The sequence below is a fragment of the Marmota flaviventris genome, chromosome 16 (assembly GCF_047511675.1).
Source record: "Marmota flaviventris isolate mMarFla1 chromosome 16, mMarFla1.hap1, whole genome shotgun sequence".
In the NCBI taxonomy this organism is placed as follows: Eukaryota; Metazoa; Chordata; class Mammalia; order Rodentia; family Sciuridae; genus Marmota; species Marmota flaviventris.
In genome coordinates, this window is record NC_092513.1 from 24,766,747 (window position 1) to 24,790,649 (window position 23,903).

A 23,903-nucleotide genomic window follows, 5' to 3' on the forward strand; every position below is an offset into this window, starting at 1 on the left:
GATGTAATTCTGAGGTTCATCTGGTTTTTACTCAAGGCTGACCCGAGAAAAGCTACTTATTCTCTCCAAGTCTCCATTTCATCCTTTGTCCAGCTGGTCAGATAAAGACATGGCTGTTGTTCACGTTGAGTAGGGGCTAGCAGGGGCTAGCAGGCAGAAAGCCGGCTGTGGGTTGGCTGGTAGCCCTTGCTGCTGACGCCGTGGAGGCACTCAGTGCCGTCAGCTGTGCTACAGCTCAGTGAACACGCTGCTCTGCTTCCACTTTAAAGAGGTTCAGAGTGTCCAGAGTCTTTTCCAGTGAGTCTTCTGTAATATTTGCATACTTAAAGTAGAAGACAAACTTCTTTTTGCCATCCTTTACAAGAATTTGGTCACACAAAGGCATTATTTTTATAAGTGTCAAAATGATAGTGTTAAGATTGAAAAAATAATCTATTATTTCAAATGTGGAAAAGCCAGGGCACCATGTAGTAGAAGTGAAAGCATTTATAGATGCCTTCCTCTCACAAACACAAAGTGTAGGAAGGAGAATCAGAGGTACAGGGCCACTAGGGTTTTTGGTGTTCGGACATAACTCTTTTCCACAAGAGCATGGCTTTCAGGAATGGTAAATGTTTTGCTTTATTGGTGGCAACTTTACTGTGTGTGTGTGTGTGTGTGTGTGTGTAGTTGTAGCTGGACACAGTATCTTTACTTTTTTTTTTACATGGTGCTGAGGATCAAACCCAGCGCCTCACATGTGCTAGGTGAGAGCTCTACCACTGAGCCACAACCCTAGCCCCTGCTTTCATGTTTTTAAGAGATTTTTGGTGCTTATTTTCAGCACACATGAAAGCGTCAGCTCTTTGTAGTGTCACATTCCCTTGTTTTATCTCAGGAGATTATGACTTTCTGTTGAACCTATCTTTATCTCCTAAATCTAACCTTCCTTCAGTTTCTACACAAATCCTGTGAACTATAGAAAAAGGGACATGTCTGTTTTAGAATATGAAGAATTTTCCCAGAGTAGACTATGATTTATGCTTTTTATCATTCCAGTGACCATTCTTTAAAAAAGAAGAAGAAGAAATTTCTTAGCAGTTATGGTCAATTAGCTTTGTTCTCTTTTAAACAAAATGTTATAGAAATTTTCTAGTAATTGTCTTAGGCTTGGTATGTTCTGTACATTAGAGAAACTAATGTTGAATGTGTATTGATTTGGGTATTATTTTAAAACTTGCTAAATTATATGTTGTTTTTCTATCCATATTTAGAAATGGGTTAATAACATTAGTGAATACTTCAGCCATGATTTATTTGTTTGCAGTAAATGAACTTAGCTTCAAGGCAGGTTTTTTGTAAACCCTATCTTATAAGAAGACTTCCTTTTTATATAGAAGCTGTATTATTTGTTTTTTAGATATTTTTATTTAGTATTGGTGCTTTTGTTTTGACGTCAAGGGATCTCAGTATCTTGGTTAAATGGTATTTATGGAAGGACCTTTTGCCCCATGGCGCTGTTTAAACACATGTTCTTAGCTGATTTAGTTCAGCTCTATTTATGGTAACATAGTAACAGAGTCAAACTATGTAACTTATTTTAGTAAAGTTTAAAATATAATTTGAAATTTTGGCTCTGAAATGTAGGGATTTTACTTAAAGCTAAGAGAAATTGATTTGTATGCATTATTTTCACAGTGCTTTTATTGTTTGTACAAAAAACATGGTCCAGAAAATACTCATGCACTATTTTTTAAAAATCTGCTTGTTTTTTGTATTCTAGATAGCAGCCCTTTCCCCTCATCAATTCCACATGCCTTCCAGATTAACTTTAACAGTTTGTACACAGCCCTGTGTGAACAGCAAACATCTGATCAAGCAACGCTCCTCTTGTACACACTGCTCCATCAGAATAGTAATGTCAGAACATACATGCTGGCTCGCACAGATATGGAAAATCTTGTAAGTATCATGCTAAACCTGCCACATTTTGTGTATTTTATAATATTTTGAAGAATAATTTCTTTTCCCAAGAGGGTAAGTATGTTTGCCTGGTTGCCACACAGATTGATGGTTAAGAAGTTGATAGGGAAAATGTCACTAGGCACAGGCAAAGGCCTGCATTGCTTCGGTGTGTGATACTCCTCTCATAGCAGTGACCTCACAGAGCTGAGCACAGCAGCATCCTCAGCTGGTGCCAGGCTTCCCAGTTCTTGGGGCCTTTAGCAGACACTCATTGCTCAGGATTCAGCCTGATTAAAGTCTTCTAAGAAGCACCCTCTGCAATTCTCAAGATTTTTATTTCTTCTTGGTCCCTTCCAGCTGCTAGCTGCCTGCCCACCATGTTAGTGTAATTGGTCACAGTTGCAGCATCTTCCTGAGGAGAATGGCTGAAAGGAAAGGTGATAGTGTCCCATCCTCATGAAGGCTTGGACTCTAGCTCTGTCTGAACACAGTTCCTGGCCTGTTATAGTTAGTTATTTTAAGGTACCTTACTGGACGTCTCCCAACTCAAGATACTTTACCATTGAGCCACATCCCTTGGTCCTTTTTAAAACATTTTTATTTTGAAACAGGATTTCATTAAGTTGTCCAGGCTGACCTCAAAATTGCAATCCTCCTGCTTCAGCCTCCATAGTAGCTGGGATTACAGACTTGCACCACTGAACTCAGCTAGACATCTCTTTAATGAACAGTGTTTTTTCATTATGTGAGTGAAATTGGTTCCACAATATTTATCTCTAGATATAAACTCCTATAAAAAATCATTGATTTCCATTATAACTAATGTGTAAGACATTAGCCATCTTACTAAGGTATGTTTGATATCTTATCATATACAGATAACTGTGGACTGTTATTGTGCTTGTCCAATTTTATTGTTGTTAACATTCTTTAATCTATAAACTCTGATATTCAGATGGCAATGTATTAATGCATTCATAAAAAATGTGAACATTCCTGAAATAGCCTGCAGCTGGCTGATAGCAACAGAATGTCCCCTCTTCCCCAGTTTTTACAGATTGATAAGAAATTTGGTGGCCATTTGTTTCAGTGTTAAAGTGCTATGTAAATACTGAAGAAACATGAGCTTTTGGAATTCACTGAGCATATTCTGCATCACAGTGACACTATGAACAGAAAGTGTGATGAAAGAACCTGTCTCCTCACGAGTGACGTGTGGAAAACATATTTTGTTTAAATAGCAAAATTGGGTGTAAAAGTGTACTGCTCTGGAGTATGAACTTATAAAGAGAAGGTTTGTTTCTCATGGATATGAATAAGCACAGAGACAAGTCTAAGCGGGTTGCATTCTAACAGAAATGTATTAAGCAGAAAGCCCAGAAAGTCCAGGACATCACCTTTTCAGTGTTCTATGGTGAGGATACGGGTATGCAAGATGAGGCAGGGAGCTGCAGCTGTTTGTCCTTGACAACACACAGTGAATGGTGGCAGGGTTTTGTTCTGAGGTTTTTAGGGGGATGGAGTAGCATTTGTTTTAGTTTTGTTTTTAATTTTCTTTCATAGATTACTTTGATAATTTTTTAATTTGTGTCCCCATGTGTCCTTTTGCCTTTCTCAGAAAACACGTTATCAGTTGGAATTTATTGTACTGAGGATTTTGTTATTGTTAACATTATTTAATTCTCTAGACTCTGATATTAAGAAGACAATGTTAGGAGGCTGGGGTTGTGGCTCAGCGGTAGAATGCTCGCCTAGCATGTGTGAGGCGCTGGGTTCAATCCTCAGCACCATATAAAAAGTAAATAAAATAAAGGTATTATGTCCACTTAAAAAAAAGAAGAAAAAGAAGAAGAAGACAATGTTAGGCATATCACAGTGTCTCTCAGAATACCTTGTAGTGTACAGGTGCTGGTGAGGCTGGAGGAACTCCTTCCTCTCTACAATGTCAAGTGTAGACTGACTTGAGCTCTTTGTACTGGTGCTTTGACTTAATAGCTCTTTGACTTCTTTTAACTCAAGTACTCCTTAATCTGGTCTAACTTCTTGTGATGCATTTTTAAATTGGTATTTATTAGAATAACAATGCAATGACTTCTAAATTTATTTTTGTTTCTATGAATAGTGTTTCAGGCAGAATCCAAGTACCCAAATGTTAAGAATAGAATTAAAGAAGGCAAACTTTTTAGGAAAAAACTATACTGATGTGATTTTTTAAGATTTTATCATCACAAGCAAAGTAGTTTATCCATGAAAGTAGCTAGACATCTTAAATGTCACAATTCTATTAGTTGTAAGTAACAAACTTCTTTATGTCTGCCTTGAGTGAAAAGAAATGTTTTGGCACAAATGAAAAACTCATGAAGCTTTTTAGCTTCAGTCATGGCTGGATCTAGGGGCTAAACATTTCCATCCCTTGCCTCTGCTTTCCAAAGTAAATGCTTAAACAAGAAAGCCTTGGCCTTGTTGTCAGGCATTACACTTTGAAATGGAGAGAGAGGGGACCATGTGTAGCTCAGAGCATGTGTCTATATTATCATTTGTAAGCCAGAAGGAAGAAAATTTACATCTACTATTCATAAAAATTTCATGAAGTGCTCCAGTATTCCTTTTTTGGGCCATGTGTTCACTTCCTTGACCAATCACTATGGAATGGAGCCCTCTTAATAATTAGCCTTCTTAACCTTTAACAAAAGGATTTCGTTCGTTCTTTCTTTCTCTTTCCACATTTTTTTATTGGTGTATTATAGTAGTGCATATTGGTGGGATTTGTTGTTACATATGCATATAACAATATAATTTCCCAGTATTGTTCCCCCTTTCTCCCCTCTTTCCATCCTCTGGTCTTCTTCCTTTGCTGATCTCCCTTTAGTTTTCATGAGACAACCCCCCCCCCCCCCACACACACACACACACGCCTTTCTTTTTCTTTTACCTAACTTCCTCATATGAGAGAAAATATAGGACCCTTGACCTTGGCTTATTTCACATAATATAACATAATGGTCTTAAGTTCTATTCATTTTCCTGCAAATGACATAATTTTATTTTTCTTTATAGCTGAATAATACTCCACCGTGTATATATAAAACAGAGTTTCTTCATCCATTCATCTGTAGATGGATACCTAGGCTGGTTCCATAGTTTGGCTGTTGTGTATCATGCTGCTATAAACATGGGTATGCATATATTACTATAGTTTGATGACATTAATTATTTGGGGTAAATACCAAAGAGTGGTATAGCTGGATTATATGGTGGTTCCATGCCTAGTCTTTTGAGAAACCTGCATACTAAGTTCCATTGTGGTTGTACTAATTTACATTTCCACCAACAGTATAGAAGTGTTTCTTTTTTTTTCCACATCCTCTCCAGCATTTATTATTGTTTGTATTCTTGACGACTGCCATTCTGACTGATGTGAAATGAAATCTCATTGTTGTTTTGATTTGCATTTCCCTGATTGCTAATGATATTGAACACTTTTTCATGTATTTATTGTTCATTTGTATTTCTTCTTTTGAGAAGTGCCTGCTTAGTTTATTTGCCCATTTAGTAATTGGGTTATTTGTTTTTTTGTATTTATATATTCTGTATATTAATCCTGTGTCAGAAGAACAGCTAGCAAAGATATTTCCCCATTCTATTCTGTAGATTCTTTCTTCACATTCCTAATTTTTTCTTTTGCTGTTCAGAAGCTTTTAAATTTAATGTTGTCCTGTTTATTAACTCTTGGCATGATTTCTTTAGCTTTAGGGGTCATATTGAGAAAGTCATTGTCTGTGCCTATACATTGGAGTGTTGATCCTATCTTTTCTTCTAGGGGTTGATTGTTTCTGTTCTAATTCCTAAGTGTTTGATCCATTTTGGGTTGATTTTTTTGTGCATGTAGAGAGATAAGGGTCTAATATCATTCTTCTACGTATGGATAATCAGTTTTCTTAACACCATTTGTCAAGGATCAAATGACTGTAGATGTGTGTGTGTGTCTCTGTGTCTTATATTCTGTACCATCTATATGTCTGTTTTTGTGCCAGTACCATGCAGTTTTTGTTACTATAACTCTGTAGTATAATTGAAAGTCAGGTATTGTGATGACTCTGGTATTGCTTTTTTTGGTTTAAAATTGCTTTGGCATTCTGGGTCTTTTATTCTGCCAAATGAATTTTAGGATTTTTTTTTTCTAGTTATGTGAAGAATGATTGGTATTTTAATGGGTATTGCATTGAATCTCTATATTGCTTTTGGTAGTATGAACACTTTAACAATATTAATTCTGCCTCTCCCTGAACATGGGAGGTCTTTCCATTCTCTTGAGTTTTTCTTTCATATCTTTCTTCAATGTACAAGAGGATTTCTTAAAAGGGATTCTGGACAAATAAGATATACTCACTGGAGCATTGCATTATTTGTAACTTCTTTAATTAGGTGATTATAAGTTAGTTACCATTTAAATTTCTGTTTATGTTCATCAGTCAGGTAGAGATTTTGTGGACATTTCCCTTAAGCCTCCACCAGTTTTATGCTCTTGGATCAGGCCTTGAACCTGCATATATACTGTACATATGGAAGTCATGTCATATTTATAGCTTACAAGCTTAAAACTTTACTGAAGAGACACATAGAAAATGAGATAGGTATTTATTGGTGACATAAAGTCTATGTGTCATGAATTATCAAAACAAGTTACATAAGGATTTTTATATCTTCTTCTGGATAGCTGTCTTATCTTCTGAGTATGATTTTTGCCGGGTTTCATTCGCAACTAAAACACTCGGGTAAACTGGGCTGCGCAAAATAACCACACAAGAGACACAAATACCTTTTTCTTTGAGGTTGCTCTGAGGGCTTCTCTGACCTTAAGGGTCCACAGGAGGAGAGAGAGAGAGCATGTGCTGACCCCTTTTATTGAGGAGAAGCTATTCAAATGAGGCAAAGGGTCAGGTTTCAAGGGACTGAGTCATCTTCATGATGTTCACTGTCAGCAGTTGACTGACATCTAGGTAGGCCACATCCAAGGGCAGAGTAAGAGAATGGGACACACACAAGGCACTTCCCTGGAAGATTCTATCCTAAACAGGGCAAGGGGTTATATTACAAAGGAACAGGTGAGCATAGCTCCACCCATGGGGCTGTAGGAAGACCTGCCCGGGCACAAAGACATAGTCACTTGAACTCTAGAAGAACGGGGCAGTTTAGCAGCATGGGTGCTTGACACCACATGGCCCAGCTTGGGAGTTAACTCAGTCATGGGCGAGGTGGTCTCCCACAGATTTATTTATTTACTTATTTATGAACCCAGAGTTGCTTAACTACTGGGACTCATCCCCGGCCTTTTTAAAAATCTTTTTTATTTTTTATTTTGAGACTTGATCTTGCTAAATTGTTAAGGCAAAAAATATGTCCTTTTCATGACTATGTTTCTTGAGGCTGACTTTGAACTTGCAATCCTCTTGCCTTAACTTCTTGAACCAGCTTCTGAGTGTGATTTGTACATAAAAATAAAAAAGGTCAAATATCCTATTTGTTTAGTCTAGCCTGCACCCTGCACAGGCGATGGAAATGGGGTTCCCCTCAGTGAAATGGGCTGGCTGAGAAATAAAAGCTAAGAAAAATGGAACAATGAAAAAACTACAGGACACAGAAATAAATTTCAAAAAAGCGTGGGCAGGACAGGCAAGTCAATCATATGAATCCAGCTTCTATATTAGAAGGCAAAATGGTGCCCACACCTGCTTAGTTTATATTGGGGAACATCAAAGGCCTTCCATAGAATGTTCTTCTCCAAAAAAGGTTAAAGGTGGGCTGTCCAGTTCCCAATGGGTTATGCCCATCTCTAGAGCAACCCTAAGAGATCTTCCTAGCACAGTGAAGATAAAGGTCATGTGCCTTGGGCAATCTCTTGCCAGGGAGAGCCACAGATAGTTCCCAAGGTTAAACCTAAAATCTCCCTGTTTTTTGTTTGTTTGTTTTTCTTTTGGTACTTGGGATAAAACTTAGGGGGCACTTCACCACTGAGCCACATCCCCAGCCCAATTTTTTGTATTTTATTTATGATAGAGTTTCAGTGAGTTGCTTAGCACCACGCTTTTGCTGAGGCTGGCTTTGTACTTGCCATCTTCCTGCCTCAGCCTTCCGAGCCACTGGAATTGCAGGTGTGCACCACCATACCCAGCATGTTTAGCTCTTTTTATGACTGTGTTTCTTGAAAGCCTTGGGACATGTTTTTTGCCTTAGCTTCTTTACTTAGTGTTCCCTTTTCAGCTTGTTATGATCCGCTTCTGTTCCCACAGCTCTGTTGTCAGTAGCTGCTTGTTGCTAAACCCAGTGGGCATGTTTCATCACTACTTTATTTGAGCATTCTACTGCATTTGACAGTGTTCACCTCTATTCTTAAGATACCCAACCTCCATATGTTAATCCATTCTGGCTGCTGTCACAGAAATATTGCAGAGTGAATGCTTAAACAAGAGAAATTTATTTCTCATAATTTTATAGGTTGAAAATTCTAAGATAAAAGTGCTGTCAACTCCCTGTCTGGTGAGGGCCTGCTTCTTGGTGTGCATATGACTGTGTACTTGCTTGTGTCCTTATATGGCGAAGGGCTTAAAGGGAGAGGAAGCAAGCTGTGTCCTATCATGAGAGTTCCACCTTCTTACCTAATCACCTCCCAAGACTTCACCTCTTAATACCATACCATTAGGGTTAGAGTTTCAACCTGTGAATTCTGGGGAGTAGAAACATGCTGTCTATCCACCTACACACACTCTTATCTTTCCGACCCTTGTTCTTTGCTGGTATTCTACCTCTGTGCCTTTTGCTTTTCTGTTTTATATGTTATTCTTAGCTCTCAAATGTGCCCTGCTGAAGAGTTTTCTCCTAATTTTTTTCCCCCTGCTTTGCTCTTCTCCCTCAAACATCTAGTGAATTCCATTGTGTTGTCATTTATATGTGTTTTTTAATGATGTCATTGTATTTTTTATACCTTTATTTTATTTGTTTATATTTATGTGTGCTGAGGATCAAACCCAAGCTTCACACATGCTAAGCAAGGGCTCTACCACTGAGCTACAGCCCCAGCCCCTATATGTGCACAGCTTTTGAGTTCTGTATTTACATTCCTCATTGCCTATGTCTTAAATCTGTGTTCCCACTTGCCCCAGACATTCCCTAGTGGCTTCATCATAGATACCTTGTCCCAAACATGTGAAAGTTTCACTCATTATCTCCCCAGGACCTGTTCTTCCTTCTTCTCTTACTCCTGTGTTCTTTATCACATTGATGAGCCATCCATATAGTTCATGAAAGATAGATGCTTTGACCCTTCTGTTTTTCCCCCCACATTCAAAGAAGTCCTTTTGATTTCCCAACCTTAATACTATTGGAATCTATTAATTTTTTTTCTTCATTGCCACTCCTGTGGTTTAAGCTGCTTATCTCTTCAATTACTTCAATATCTTTAACTGGCTTTCCTGCTTTCTGTCTTGCCAGTCTTTAACATTCTCAACCCGTTAGTCAAAGTGAATTTACTAATGTCAGATATGATCATGTCCCTTCCTAGCTGTAAAGTCTTTTCATGTCTTCATAGTTTCCTCAGTTAAAACTCTGATTCTTTAATGTAGCCAAAAGACTACATTAATTTTGTCACAGATCCCTTTTTTGGGTTTTTCTTTTCTGCATTATTGTTCTTGTGTTCTTTTCTATTTATACTCAATTAATTGAATTTCTCTCAATGTGATCTATTTCCTAAGTTTAGACATGGTTTTCTCTCTTGAATACTTCTTCCCACAGAAGTCTGTTTGCCCTTTTTCTCAACTCCCATAACTCTTCAGATCTCAGTTTCAATAATTCTTTCAGATTTAAAGTGCTGTTCTAAAAGTAATTATATATCATATCCAGTGGGATTTATCCCAGGAATATAAGCTTTGTTCAACATCTGAAAATCAGTTAATGTCATGTCAACAGAGTAAAAATTAAAAATCACATGATCATTTAAAGAAATGCAGAAAAAAGCATTTGTCAAAATTATTACCCTTTCATGATAAAAACTTTTATGATAAAAAAAACAAACCAGGAAGGGAACTTACTCAGTCTGATAAAGGGTGTCACTAAGCCCCAGAGTTAACACTATACTAAATGATGAAAGAATACTTTGGTCCTGTGATCAAAGATAAAGATGCCTACTTTTGCCTTTTTTTTTTTTTTTTTTGGTACCTGGGATTTTACTCAGGGTTGCTCAACCTCTGAGCCACATCCCCAGCCCATTTTTATTTTTTATTTTGGGACAGGGTCTTGCTAAGTTGCCGAGGCTGCCTTTAAACTTGTGATACTCCTGCCTCAGCCTCCTGAGTCACTAGGATTACAGGTGTGTGCCACCATGCCTGGCTTAAAGTCATCTAAATGGGAAAGTACGGAGTAAAACATTTGTATTTGCAGGTGTCAGGATCTTATGTGTAGAGTACCTTAATATATCCTCAGGGGAAAAAAAAAAAACTGTTAAAACTATTAGAAGGGTTTGGCAAGGTTGTAAGATATAGGATTAGGATACGAAATCAATATGTAGAAACCACTGTAATTTTATTCCTTAACAATGGAGAATCCAAAAATCAAATTAAGAAAATAGTTCTATTCACAGTAGCATCAAAAAGAGTAAAATACTTAGGAATAAATTTAACCAAGGAAGTACAAAATTTATACTATGAAAATATTATTGAAAGAAATGGGAAAAATCCCATATTTATGGATCATAGTACTTAACTTTGTGAAGATGGCAGTTGTCCCTGAACTGACTTACAGATTCAACACAATACCTTCTAGAAACTCAGCCAACTTATTTATGGAAATTGATAAGGCAATTCTGAAATTCATATGGAATTACAGGGAACCTGGAACAGCCTAAACATTCCTAAAAAAGAATGAAGGTGGAACATTCACACTTCCTTATTGTTTCAAAATGTACAAAGTACCAGTAATTAGGACTTTACTGCCACAGGACAGACATAATAGATGAATGGAAGTGATTTGAAAGTTCAGAAATAAACCCTTATTTTGATGGTCTGCTTATTTTTAGTCGGAATCAAGACTAGTATGGAAGGGATAATAGTCTTTTTTGAACCAGTGGTGTTGAGACAGCTGGAGAGCCTCTTGTGAGAGAATGGAGTTGAGCTTCAAACTATGTCCATATTCACTCAAAACGCATCAAAAGCATGGGAGTTAGACTTTATGACTTTGGATTTGGCAAATGATTCTTAGGTATAACAACAAACGCATGAAAAGCAAAAGGAAAAAACAGATAAACTAGACTTCATCAATATAAAAATTTGTGTGCTTCAAAGTATACCATCAAGAAAGTGAAAAGAGTCCACAGATGTGAGAACAAGGTTAATGAATGCAAATCATGGGTCTGAATATATAAAGAACTTGATAACTCAATAATAAAAACAGCCCAATTTAAAAATGCTTGAAAGATTTGCATAAACATTCTACAAGGAAGACATACAAATGGCTAATAATCAGCACATAAAAACAGTACTTGACATCACTAGTGATTAGGTAAATGGAAATGAAAACTACAGTGAGATACCACTTTACCCACTTGAAGGCTATAGTAAAAAAAGTTAAATAATATTAAGTGTTGGCAAGGATGTGTAGATATGTGCTCTTTTATTCATTGTTAGTACATGGAATCATGCAGCTGCTTTGGAGAAGTCTGACAGATCTTGAAACAGTTATATCACCCAACAATTCACTGTAAATGGTAGTACATATTCAAAATAAATGAAAACCTGCCTATAGAAAAACCTTTTCAATAAATGTTCATAGCAGCAGCATTCCTAAAGTAGAGTAGAAATATAGTCCTAAAGTAGAAACAATCAAGAAGTCCATCAACAAATTAAGTGTGTACAGTAAAATAATATTTGACATAAAAAGGAATGAGATCCTGATGGATGCTACTATGTGGGAACATGCTCAGTGAAGGAAGGCAATCACCAAAGTCTACATCTTATGAGATTCCCTTCATTAGAAACCCCAGAAAGAAGATAATGCTAAGTGAAGTTAGCCAATCTCAAAAACCAAATGCCGAATGTTTTCTCTGATATAAGGAGGCTGATTCATAGTGGGGTAGGGAGGGGGAGCGTGGGAGGAATAGATGAACTCTAGATAGTGCAGAGGGGTGGGAGGGGAAGGGGGTGTATAGGGTTAGAGATGATGTTGGAATATGATGGACATTATTAACCAAAGTATATGTATAAAGACACAAATTGGTGTGAATATGCTTTGTATACAACCAGAGATATGGAAAATTGTTCTCTACATGTGTAATAAGAATTGTAATGCATTCTGCTGTCATATGTAAATTAAAAAATTAATTAAAAAAAAAAGAAACCCCAGAACAGGAAAATTTATGGAGATTGAAAGTAGTTTCTTTGAGTGTTGGGCAGGGTAGGAAAAGAGGGATGGTTGGGGTGATAGCTAAAGAGCCTGGGATTTCTTTTTGAGATAAAAATGTTCTAAAATTGTGATGGTTAACTCATTTTTATGAATATCCTAAAAATCATTGACTTTTGCCCTTTAAATGGATGGATTGATTGTATGATATGTAAGTTATAGCTCAATAAAAAATGTTTAAAAGAAAAAAATTCAAGCGCTATTCCAACATACTCATTTTGGACCCATTACATATTCCTGCATTATTGCTCATATGTTTGAATATACCATTTACTTGTCTGTCTTGTTCAGTAAAGTACAGGGTTTTAAGAGTGTGTTAGGTAGTACAGTATGTAATACCTGTAGTACATTCACTGTAGTGATGAATGTGTTTCTTAAGGCTTAGACAGAACAAGAATGACATGGCACAAAAAATCTATTGAAAACCGCAGAATCAGAAATAACAAATGCTGAGTTAAATGACTATACAGAATCTAACTATGCTAACTAGGTAATGTGAAATGTGAGTATAATATATTGTATTTGACATCAGAAGGACCTCTAAAGAGAAAGATGCCTGGGGTGTACAAAGTAAAAAGAGCAATGACTATTGTGGTGCATTTAGTTCTTGAATTTAGTGATGTTCATGCATCTGCACTTTACAATTTAGAGAAATAAGAGAAAGTTTCAGCTGTAACTTGTAAAAGAGTAATATACAACTACCATAGGTGTACCTTCCCGAATGTATCTATTTTTATGGCTTTGCATACCACTGTGGGAACTTTGTACAGTGAACTCATTACAGGTTATTGTCTGATTTACAATATAAGAGTTTTTGCTTGTTTTCTTGCATCCACTGGAGAGTATTCATGGTAGTTTCATATAAAGAGTAATTTGCAGCTAATTAGCTCATATTTAATAGATACATTTAGTAATCTACTTAATTAGTAGAGAATGAACAAATTGAAGGTGTCAAAGTAATGATTTGAAATAGACTAAATTTGTCTGTGTGGAAACAGGATTATAAAATGAAATGCTGGACAAATACTCTGAAGAGTAAAACCTCAATATACATGAAAAAATGGGCTATAGTAGTCTGTTTAACTTATTAACATTGAAATACATACTGTAATACATGTTTATGCTTAGTTTCACTTAGTGAAACTAAGCATATGCATGAAAACATTCTTGAATTTCTGGGCATCTGGCTTTTCTCCCCTTTTTTGGCTGGGGCAAGGTGATGTGATTTCTTAAACATTTCAGCCCCTGACCCTAAATGCTCTCTGAAAATTCAGTCTCTAGGTTGGATAGACTTTCATAGACCTTCCTAGAGTTAGGGATGATTTCCTTTCTTGGTTTCTTAGCTATGCTTATGGGAAGTGCATGTAGTCAGGAGTGGGTTTGCATGTTTTTTTCCTTTAAATTCAAATATAACTATGATATTAATGTAAAAAGTACAAAAGTGTAAAGGGTTTAAAACAGTTGAGTAAGGTATTGGAATAGTACATTATGGTTTTTATTCCCTAGGTTTTACCAATTCTTGAGATTCTGTATCATGTTGAAGAAAGAAATTCACACCATGTATATATGGCCCTTATAATATTATTGATCCTTACAGAAGATGATGGCTTCAATAGGTCCATTCATGAAGTGGTAAGTTACAGTTACTTTGACCCCAGTCAGAGTTACAGTGCAGATATGCTTCTGCATACAATTTGCTGGGGGAATCCTCTCATGCCCAGTTTTTGTGTGTGTAATTCCTTTCTTCCTTGACACCCATGGTACAGATCTACTGTGGAAACACCTCAGCTTAATTTAGGAACAGTTCTTTCTCCCTGAGGCCTGGAGTTGCTCTCCAGAGCTGCCTGCTTCACACAGCCACAGCTGGTGGCTGCACATCCTTCCTGAAAGTCAGGTTCCCTGTGCTCCTGGCCTCTCTCCTACACATACCGGGAGAGGTTTTCTGAACTCTGTTGGGAAAGCTCTACTTTTCAAAAGGCATCTATCTTTTCTTATTTTCAAATCACTTTTTTCTGTCACTTTTATCTTATATGCCATATCTCTTTCAGATATATCTCCTTTTTGTCTATTAATGATCTCTTCCTCTGTTTTTCAGACTGGGTTGGGCTTATTTTTTTTGTCTCTTCTATTTTAAGAAGGAAGAAGCAAGCACATTAGCTCCGTTTACTTGCTAGAACTGAAAAAATCTCATAATTAACTTTTATTTACTGTTTAACCTTTCTGAGTGAAGCTGTAGCTTATCAAAAACTGTAGACATGGAGCAGTACCTTTTTCCTTAAAGCACTATTTTTTACTTAAACCTTTCTTCTCTGTTACAGATATTAAAAAATATTACTTGGTATTCAGAACGGGTTTTAACTGAAATTTCACTGGGGAGTCTCCTGATTCTGGTTGTAATAAGAACCATTCAGTACAATATGACAAGGACAAGAGTAAGTATTCCTCAGCTTTTTTTCCTTTAATTTTTATTCATACAGTATAAGTAAGACTACAATTTAGAATGATCTTAATTTGGGGGGCACTAAAATTCTCATGAAATTCAGTGGGAAAATACACATCAGCATATAGTCACTCCATTGCATGATTATTGGATAATGTCTGTTAATATTTAATGGCTATCTATACTAGCAGAGATATTTTATATGAAATAGAAAACAAGCAGTGCAACACATTTAGATCAAAGTTATGTATCTTTGCTGAACTGTAACACGATTTGCCTTTTTCAAAGCATCAACAACAAAGTATAAAAGGTGTAAATAGGAGAAAATATGACTTCAGATGGGAAAGAAATGTAGAAGAGAGAGAATACTTGAAAGAGTAAAAGAAAAATTTTTACTGGATTCTGTATGTACTACTGATGAGTGAATTTCAGTTCTAGTCTATAGCAATATATTATCAAAGAAAGTAATGTATAGAAGTCATAGCTAAATGGTCCAGTTAACTTAAATATTTTTGCTTATTTCTCTCTATAGGGCTAATGTAGATCTATGTTCATATTTATTATCTGAGACCCTAGGAGCCAGATGTGTTTTGGTATAGAGAATTCATTGTATTTTAGGAAGGTAATTATAGTGTATGTATTATATTACGTGTGATCATTAGGGTCTGAAGCAGCACACTATATTTAACATTAATATTTCCACAGCAAACTATTTGAGTGTTCACCATGCTGGGAATGATGGACACCTTCAGTGGCATAATATTTTGTGTTAGTTGCTTCTAGATGGGTTGTGAAAAAACATTGACTTCTCTGAACTTTATGGATTTGGGAACTAGAGAAAAGGAATGTTGCACCTGAACTTTCTAAAATAAATAATAATTGAATTTACACTTGCTCCTAGTTAATCTTGCTTAAGATGTAGAGAAGATTTGACATGTGCTTTAAACTTGCTGTGTTCTAACAGGACAAGTACCTTCACACAAATTGTTTGGCAGCGCTAGCAAATATGTCAGCACAGTTTCGCTCCCTCCATCAGTATGCTGCACAGAGGATCATCAGGTAAATATAAGCTTTAAAAGAAATAGTGGTTTCTGCCTTCTGGCTGACCTATGAGTAGAATACAATGTTGGTCTCTTTTTAAATGTAAGAAATACCAAAATTTCCAACTTAATTTTCATCACCCTCTTCTTTGGTTGAAAATATCTTTCTGTTTTCTCATCTACTTTTTGATCAAAGTTCATTTTATTTACTTTTAATTTTTTTTTCTAGTGGTAGGTATTGTGTGATATCTTTTTACAGGGGAACAGGTGCTTTTATGAGTATTGCAAACAAAATCAACATATTTGCTGAGTATTTCACAGAACATCATGTTACACTTTAAAGGTGTTTTCTGTATTTGTTTTGAGGAAATTCTTTTTCTTGGTGCTGGAGTTTGAATCAGGGTCTTGCTCATGCTGGGCAAATATTCTACCACTAACCTATATGTCCAGCCCTGAGAATTCTTTTTATAGCAATTTACCATTGTGTTCATTTCTTGTTGCCATAGGAAATTGCCTCAAATTAATGGGCTTAAAGCAGCATACATTTGTTATCTTACAATTCTATAGATTAGAAGTCTAACAGGTCTCTCTAGGCTAAAATCAAAGGTCAATAGGGCTGCTTTCCTTTCTTAAGGCTCCAGGAGAGAATCTTTTTCTTGATCTCTTCTAGCTGTTGGAGGCTTCCTCATTCCTGGGCTTATGATCCCTTCCACCATTTACAAAGCCAGCAACAGCAGGTTACTGAGTACTTCTCATTTCTCATCACTCTGCCCTCCTCTGTTGTTCCCTCTGGCACTTAGAGGACCCTTTGTGATTGTTTCCGCCCTACCCAAATAATCCAGGTGATCTGCTTTTTCTCAAGATCTATAACAGAATCACAGCTGCAAAGTCCCTTTTGCCATGTTAGGTAACATATTTATAAGTTTTGGGGATTAAGGTGTGACATTTGGGGCACTTGGGGGTGGGGATGGGGGGCAGGCATTGTACTGTCTGCCATCACTGTCATCATCAGAAACTCCTTTCCCACCCTCTGCCAGTGACATGATCTTTAAAGTATAGAGAGCTAATTAACTAATCATGAATAAATATCACTTTCAGGGATTTTCAGCATGTGGTTACTTTTTGTATTCTAGTAGGATGCTGAATGTTAGCAGCTCTCAAATAGAACACTTGTTAGATGTCAGCAAAGTCATTGTTTTCTTTAATTCTTTTAGGGAAGTACAGTTTAGAAGATTAGTTTTTGTTTCTAGCCATTGGTGCTGAACCCAACTCCATATCACTTTTAAGCTCTGATCTCATATTCTGCCCATTTGTTATATGCTTATTGACCTGTGCTCATTTTTAGTAGTAACTTGAAATTGACTTATGTTCTTTATTTATCTTCAGAATAATAGAGGATATTTTGCATTAACTCATTATTTAAATTATGTCTGGTCTTTATACATTCTACTGTATTTGAAGGGATTGTGCTTGAGAGATTTTTTTTTTTTTAGTTGGCTAACTTTGGACTAACCTAAACTTTATGATTTAAAGTAGACCTGACAGTCTCTTTATACTTCTCACATTGTTAGGCATCCTGAAGAGACTTTAGTTTCCAAAAGTTAATCTTTTCCACTGTACTTTATTTCAACATGACAGATTTAATGATTTCTATGCTGTTTTGTAGTCATTTTCTATTCATAGGTGCAGAGATTTATGATGATTTTATGAAGATTTCATCATAAGGTCTGGGGATGTGGCTCAAGCGGTAGCATGCTCGCCTGGCATGCGTGCGGCCTGCGTTCGATCCTCAGCACCACATACAATAAAGATGTTATGTCCGCCAAAAGCTGAAAGATAATATTAAAAAAAAATTCTCTCTCTCTCTCTCTCTCTTAAAAAAAAAAAAAGATTTCATCATAAGACTCATTTTTCTCAACTGATCAACTCTGTTCAATATGAAAATGCCAAAGGAATTGGTTCAGAATTTAAGTTCTGATAAAATGTATTAAGTAAGGTTATTAAAAATTAAAATTTTCTAGAGTTGGGGAAAAATGAAAATAAAGGCCCTGTGCCTAATTTTCATGTCTGTTATGCCAAAGAAAGAAAATAAATCAATCATGGTTGAAAAAGTAAAAAACATAATTTAAATTTGTGATGAATGAGTGTTTATATTAAGTTTTCAACAATAATAGTGCTTTATTTCATTTTCTTGGATTTTTATTGAGTATTATATGAGTAAGGAACTATGTTAAGCAATGCAAGGAATATCAGAATTAGCAATAAAGATTCCTGCCCTCAAATAATTTATAGTTCAGCAGCAGCAATAGGTCAAAAGACCCTAGCCTTGTACATACAAATGACGGGTTTCTGTTCTCGCAACTAAAAGGCTCAGGGGTCACTCTAGTTAAACTGGGCTAACTGGGCTGCACGAAATAACCACACAAGAGACACAAATACCTTTTTCTTTGGGGTAGCTGTGACGGCTCCTCTGACCTTAAGGGTCCACAGAAAGAGAGAGAGAGCGAGATCACGCGCTGACCCCTTTTATTGAGGAGAAGCTATTCAAATGAGGCAAGGGGTCAGGTTTCAGGGGGCTGAGTCTATCTTCATGATGTCCACTGTCAGCAGGTTGACTGACACCTGGGTAGGCCACACCCAAGGGCACAGTAAGAGAAGGGGACACACACAAGGCACTTCCATGGAAGATTCTATCCTAAACAGGGCAAGGGGTTATATTACAAAGGAACAGGTGAGCATAGCTTCACCCATGGGGCTGTAGCAAGACACACCCATTTCTGTGACTGAGCGCCTCAGCACCCAGCTGGGGAGTGTAACTCAGTCACCCGTAAGGTTGGCCTCCCACATATAAATATGTCTTATATTCAGCAGAATGTGGTAAACATTCTAATGAAATAAAAATTCCTTAGTGGAATAAGTTGTTGGTTCAGAGAATGGTGAGAACACATTTCATTGAGAAATTAGGCGCAGTGACTAGAGAGGCTGCCCAGATGAGGGGAAGTATCAACTATAACCACCATAACAAAACCTCTTGAGAGGGAGGATGATTTGTAGTAAAAAATCACCAGTCCCATCTGATTGGCATATTGTAGACTCATACGGGATTATAGGTGAGGAGCCAGAGAGAACTGGAGACTCTAAGCTTTAGATAGTGGAAAAGTAATCTTTAATAACAACAAAATATAAAAAGTAAGTGAATGAGTTGTAGATGGATTTTAAGGAAAAAACTTTTAGATTTCTAGGATCAGCCATTTCAGTAGGTGATATTCTTATGTTCTGTTTGGTGTCTGGGAGAAGCTCAATCCTCACAAGTTCCCAGGTGCTGCCAGTGCTTCTTGTCCAAGGACCACATTTGAGTAACTATTGTGGACCAGAGAATCCATGTCATTCAGGAGGAAGCTTGTTAGAAATGGCAGAGTATGAGTATTGCTTTGGACCTACTTAGTTAGAATATTCTTTTTAGCTTGATCCTTTTGAATGATTTGTATGCACATTAAATTTTTGGCCTGAAAATCAAGATTTATTACCCAAGGAAATACTTGTCTTGAATTGGAAGTGAGTCCATCTTTTTGTATCTTGAGGGAACTTATTTCCTACTATATTTTTGTGTTTAGGGTTAGAATTGCAAAGTTTGATAAGAAATGTGTGAACAAAACTTCTTAGATAACAGAGAGTTACAGAGAAATGCACCTCTAGATTTACTGATAGTCAGGTAACTCTTTTGAGTGAGAAGTGACGAATTCTCATGTATACTATTTCTAAATCCTCTTTTAGGATATAGTTTTATATCTGTCAGTTTCAAAACTTCAAAGAGCCAATATTTCATGTGATACTCAACAAAATGGATAACAGTAACATGTTTTGTTGCTATGAAAGGATTTGAATGAAACTTTTAAAATCTTCTTAGCTATATATAAATGTAAAGAATGATTTCTTATGATGCCTTGGCTATTCATTTTTAATTAGACAGTGTACCTTTCACAAACTCTCAATGTCTAGAAAAGTTGCAAGCCCATATGATTTGAGTTCTGCTCAACTTTATAATAAATTATTTTGAATGTGCCATATAATATTGATTTTTGACAGGTTCCTTGTTTGAAGTTAATGATTCACTTTAAAGACATTTATGGAGGAGAGTAGATTATATGCAAAGGATTGCCTGGGGTACAAATGTCCTGCCTTAGAACTTTCCTTTTCTGCCTCTCACATCCCTCTCACTGGCTGCTGCTTCTGGCTTCTCCACCTTTGCCTAGCAGGTAGTTTTCTCTAGTAGCTCATTCTACCTTTTTTTTTTTTTTTCTTCTGACTTTACACATTTTCTTTTCTATAATTTTACCAACTGTCCATTTGTATACTGGAAACCACCCAAATCTATATTTTTCATCTAGACCTTTGTTTTTCTTTCTCTTTAAATGTACCAGCAGGCAGTGAAGTGTAGTGGGTAATGAATGAGCCAGCTGTCAAGTGGGTCACTGTTAGTTTCTGACTCAGCAGCTAATTACTAGGGCAAGAGCTGGAAAGAAGGGCCAGGGATAGAGAGTTACATGCTAGAGCTACATGTCAAGGTTGGGATCCCAGCTCCAAAACTGACAGGCTATGGAATCTTGGAGAAGTTCTTTAACTTCCTGTGTAGCAGTTTCCCCATCTATAAGATGAAAACATCTCAAAGGACGATGATGAGGACTAAGCGAGTTAATATTTTGTAATATTTGTAATGTGTACTGTGTGTTAGTAGCTGAGCACTGACTCTTTTGGACTTCACTCCCTGGACAGCCCATACTTACTGTAAGCTTTTATTATGTTTAGCTGATTTTTAAAGAACTCTTTATTTTAAATTTTATATCCAAGATAATGACCTGCACCTTAGCTACCTGAATTGCCAAGCCAGAAACCTGCAAGTAATTCTGTCACACTTCTCCCTTACCCTCAAATTCTATATCATTGAGCCTAGAGTTCTAACTCTGCCCTTGTGTCTCACATTTGTACCCTCCTCTGTGACTCTGTTGCCTTTGCCTTGGTTTACTGTTCACCATTTTCAAACCCGAACTTTGTGGTCTTACTGATCATTTTGCCTCTCTATTTGCCCCTCCATGGTCTCCTTTCACGCTGCTTGCTATTTATTCAAAAAGCAGATCTGACCTTGTTGCTTCCTTTGCTTAAAATTATTAAACGGGTTCCCATTGCTAGCATCCAACCTGCTTAGAGCAGTGGTTCTCCACTGAGGGTGATTTTGCTTCCCAGGGAACATTTGACATTATCTGTAGTTTGTTTTTGATTGCCACACCTGGGGAGAAGGTTGCTACTGACATCTAGTGGGTGGACACCAAGATGTTGCTAAACCTGCTACAATGCACAGGACGAGCCCCCACAGCAAAGAGTTATCCAGCCCAAAGTGTCAGAAAGTAGCATCAAAGCTAGAGACCCTGCCTCAGAGTGACATTGTCTGGGCACTGGCCTTTACTGTTAGTCTTCTATTGCTCCTTGACAACCACTGTTGCTTCCTTGTGTGGAATCATTACAGTTCTCTGTTCTTCCACAGCCACATTTCTGCATCTGGATAAATGTGGTCTGGAACTACAAAAAAAAAAAGTGGACCATACACTGACCATATTACCTTTTTTCTGAAGGTCTTTCTTTCACACAGCTTGTATTCTTTTTGTTTTTTCTGAAGTCTGCAATGGCCTCTTTGACTTGCCACTCCTTTCCCCTCCATTCAGCTCCCAGATTTTTTACTTTGGACCCAGGTACTTTTTACTTTGGAACCTAGCATAGTTCCTTCCTGTTTCCCGTTCACATTAAAAGGGAAAAGTGCCCAAATGGTTCTATTAATTTCCTTGTAGCAGCCCGTGGATCACTGTCAGTTTCTGACCCAGCAGCTAATTACTAGGGCAAGAGCTGGAAAGAAGGGCCATGGATAGAGAGTTATATGCTAGAAAATCTGGCTCTCTCAGAAGTAGGCAAAAGAAAGAGAACTTGAGTCTTGACTTGTCCAGTGACACACTGGCTTGACGTGAAATTGCAAATCTTGTTGCTTGTGCAGAGCAATAATATAGGAGATAAAAGACTTGTCAGCTAGCAGTGGTAGCACATGCCTATAATCCCGGTGACTCACGAGGCTGAGGAAGGAGGGTCACAAGTTCAAAGCCAATTTCAGCAACTTAAAGAGGCCCTAAGCAACTTAGTGAGCCCTGTCTCGAAATAAAAAATGGAAAAGGCTGGGGATGTGGCTCAGTGATCAAGCACCCTAGGCTCAATCCCAGTAAACCCCTTGACACCCCAAAAAAGATTTGTACATTTCTTTACCATACTTTACAGAGAGGCATATTATAGAACTTAATACTTAGTTCTGACTTTTGGAGGATGGGTTGGCAATCTGGGATTTTAAGCTTGGTTCTGGCACCCACCATTGGAAATTCATGTAAGTTAATATAACTCAGCCACGTTTCAGGTAATCTGCTGCTACTCAAAGCTGGTGAAATTTATGACAACATGTCTGTAAAATGCTCTAGACAATGCAAGACATGATTGAGAGGTTTCTGGTTTTTCAAACTTATTGAGAATAAATTAACACAAAACATCAATTTGATTTTTAATTAAAATAATTTGTAATAGTAGTTGTTCTTCTTGGTAAAATCTGGTCATATAATTTGAGAATTTAGAAATCTTTACAACTTTATTTATTCTTTCACTTTACAGTTAACAGCCATCAGTAGTTAACACTTACTGTTCAAATTTTAACCAGGCTATGCAGCTTTTCCCTAGTCCCACGACGGCATTTTTAATAAGCTGCCTTTCCTGTTCTGCACATGTGATGGTGTATACTCTACTCACCCAGCACTCTTTTGAAAACTACAAAAGCACAAATTGTTTATTTAACTCTGGACATATAGCTCCTATATTTTGGGCAAATAAACACCTTTCTGGCCCATGCAATCAAATTTGCTTTGAATAATATTTTCTAGTCTTAACCTTATCAGCCTTCCTCACTTCTGTCCCCACTGAATTAAATTTTCATGGGTTGATTGTTTCTGAACCAAACAAACAAAAAGCTTAATGAGAATATTAATAAGCAAATTCCATGTTCGTTACTGGCGTGAATCTGTTCTGTACACACATATTTTCAATGTATAATACAGTAACATGATATTTGGCATTTCTCTTGGTTATGACAGTTTAGGAATACTGTCCTGTTTTTAAAGTGATAAGTTTAATAATAAATTCATTCTTGTCACTTTCAGCTTCTCACTGCTATTTCCCTTTTGTTGCTTTTTAAGACTGGTGAAAGGCTGGGGGGCTTATACAGTGTAGGATGTTGGCTTTATACCATAGGTAAGTGACTGTCCCAAATCAAAAGCCTGTGCTCATTCCACAGTACTGTCATAGCCAGACTAGCAGAATGTTAACCTGCCTGGCACTGTGCATTTAAACTCCCAGGAATTATATGAAGCCTATGGTACTCTGCAAAGTAGCCCAGCCCTTGGTGCCATTCTTTTAGCTACTCCGTATCCCTCAGGCCAGTTGCTTTTCCATGTAGTTAAGAACCTAAAGTGACAGTTGTAAAGACAGTAAGGTTGTGTTAATTGTTTCTAAACCAACAGGTGTGGACGTGTTCAGGTATTATATGCATGACCTGTTGAAATTTGTCTTGGGAAGTAAGCATGAAAAGAGGACAAGGACTATGTGCCTTTAGGCTGAAACTCTAATAATATTTTTACATCTAATCTTTGATGTTAAAATTTATTTTAATTCAATTAATACTTATTGATCTTCTTCTGTATGCCTGCCACCTCTAAAGTCCTCTTTGAGATTTCTTAGTTTCATTTTAGACTAATACCATTTGTCGTATCTAGAAATTGTAGTGATTTTATTTTTTAAACTAATTGAATTTGACCCTTATTTTACTATCTAATATCATTGTAGTCAAGAAATAGGGAAGGAATTATTTGATACAAAGAGTTACAATGAATAGTTCAGTTGTGTTTCAAAATCTTGGAAAGTTCTTTAACTTCTGTTTTTCATCTCTAAAATAAGAT

The 23,903-nt window shown here is 36.8% G+C and overlaps 1 protein-coding gene across 2 annotated transcripts in view; it reads left to right on the forward strand.

The window, feature by feature from the left end:
* The window catches only part of Dym (dymeclin), a 345,904-nt gene that overhangs the window by 137,681 nt on the left and 184,320 nt on the right, over nt 1-23,903 (forward strand). For both annotated transcript variants that reach the window (XM_027948972.2, XM_027948971.2), the window contains exons 10-13: nt 1,763-1,941; nt 13,897-14,022; nt 14,709-14,822; nt 15,795-15,889. In XM_027948972.2, coding sequence (XP_027804773.1) covers nt 1,763-1,941; nt 13,897-14,022; nt 14,709-14,822; nt 15,795-15,889 — 514 coding nt within the window. The remainder of the gene's footprint in view (nt 1-1,762; nt 1,942-13,896; nt 14,023-14,708; nt 14,823-15,794; nt 15,890-23,903) is intronic.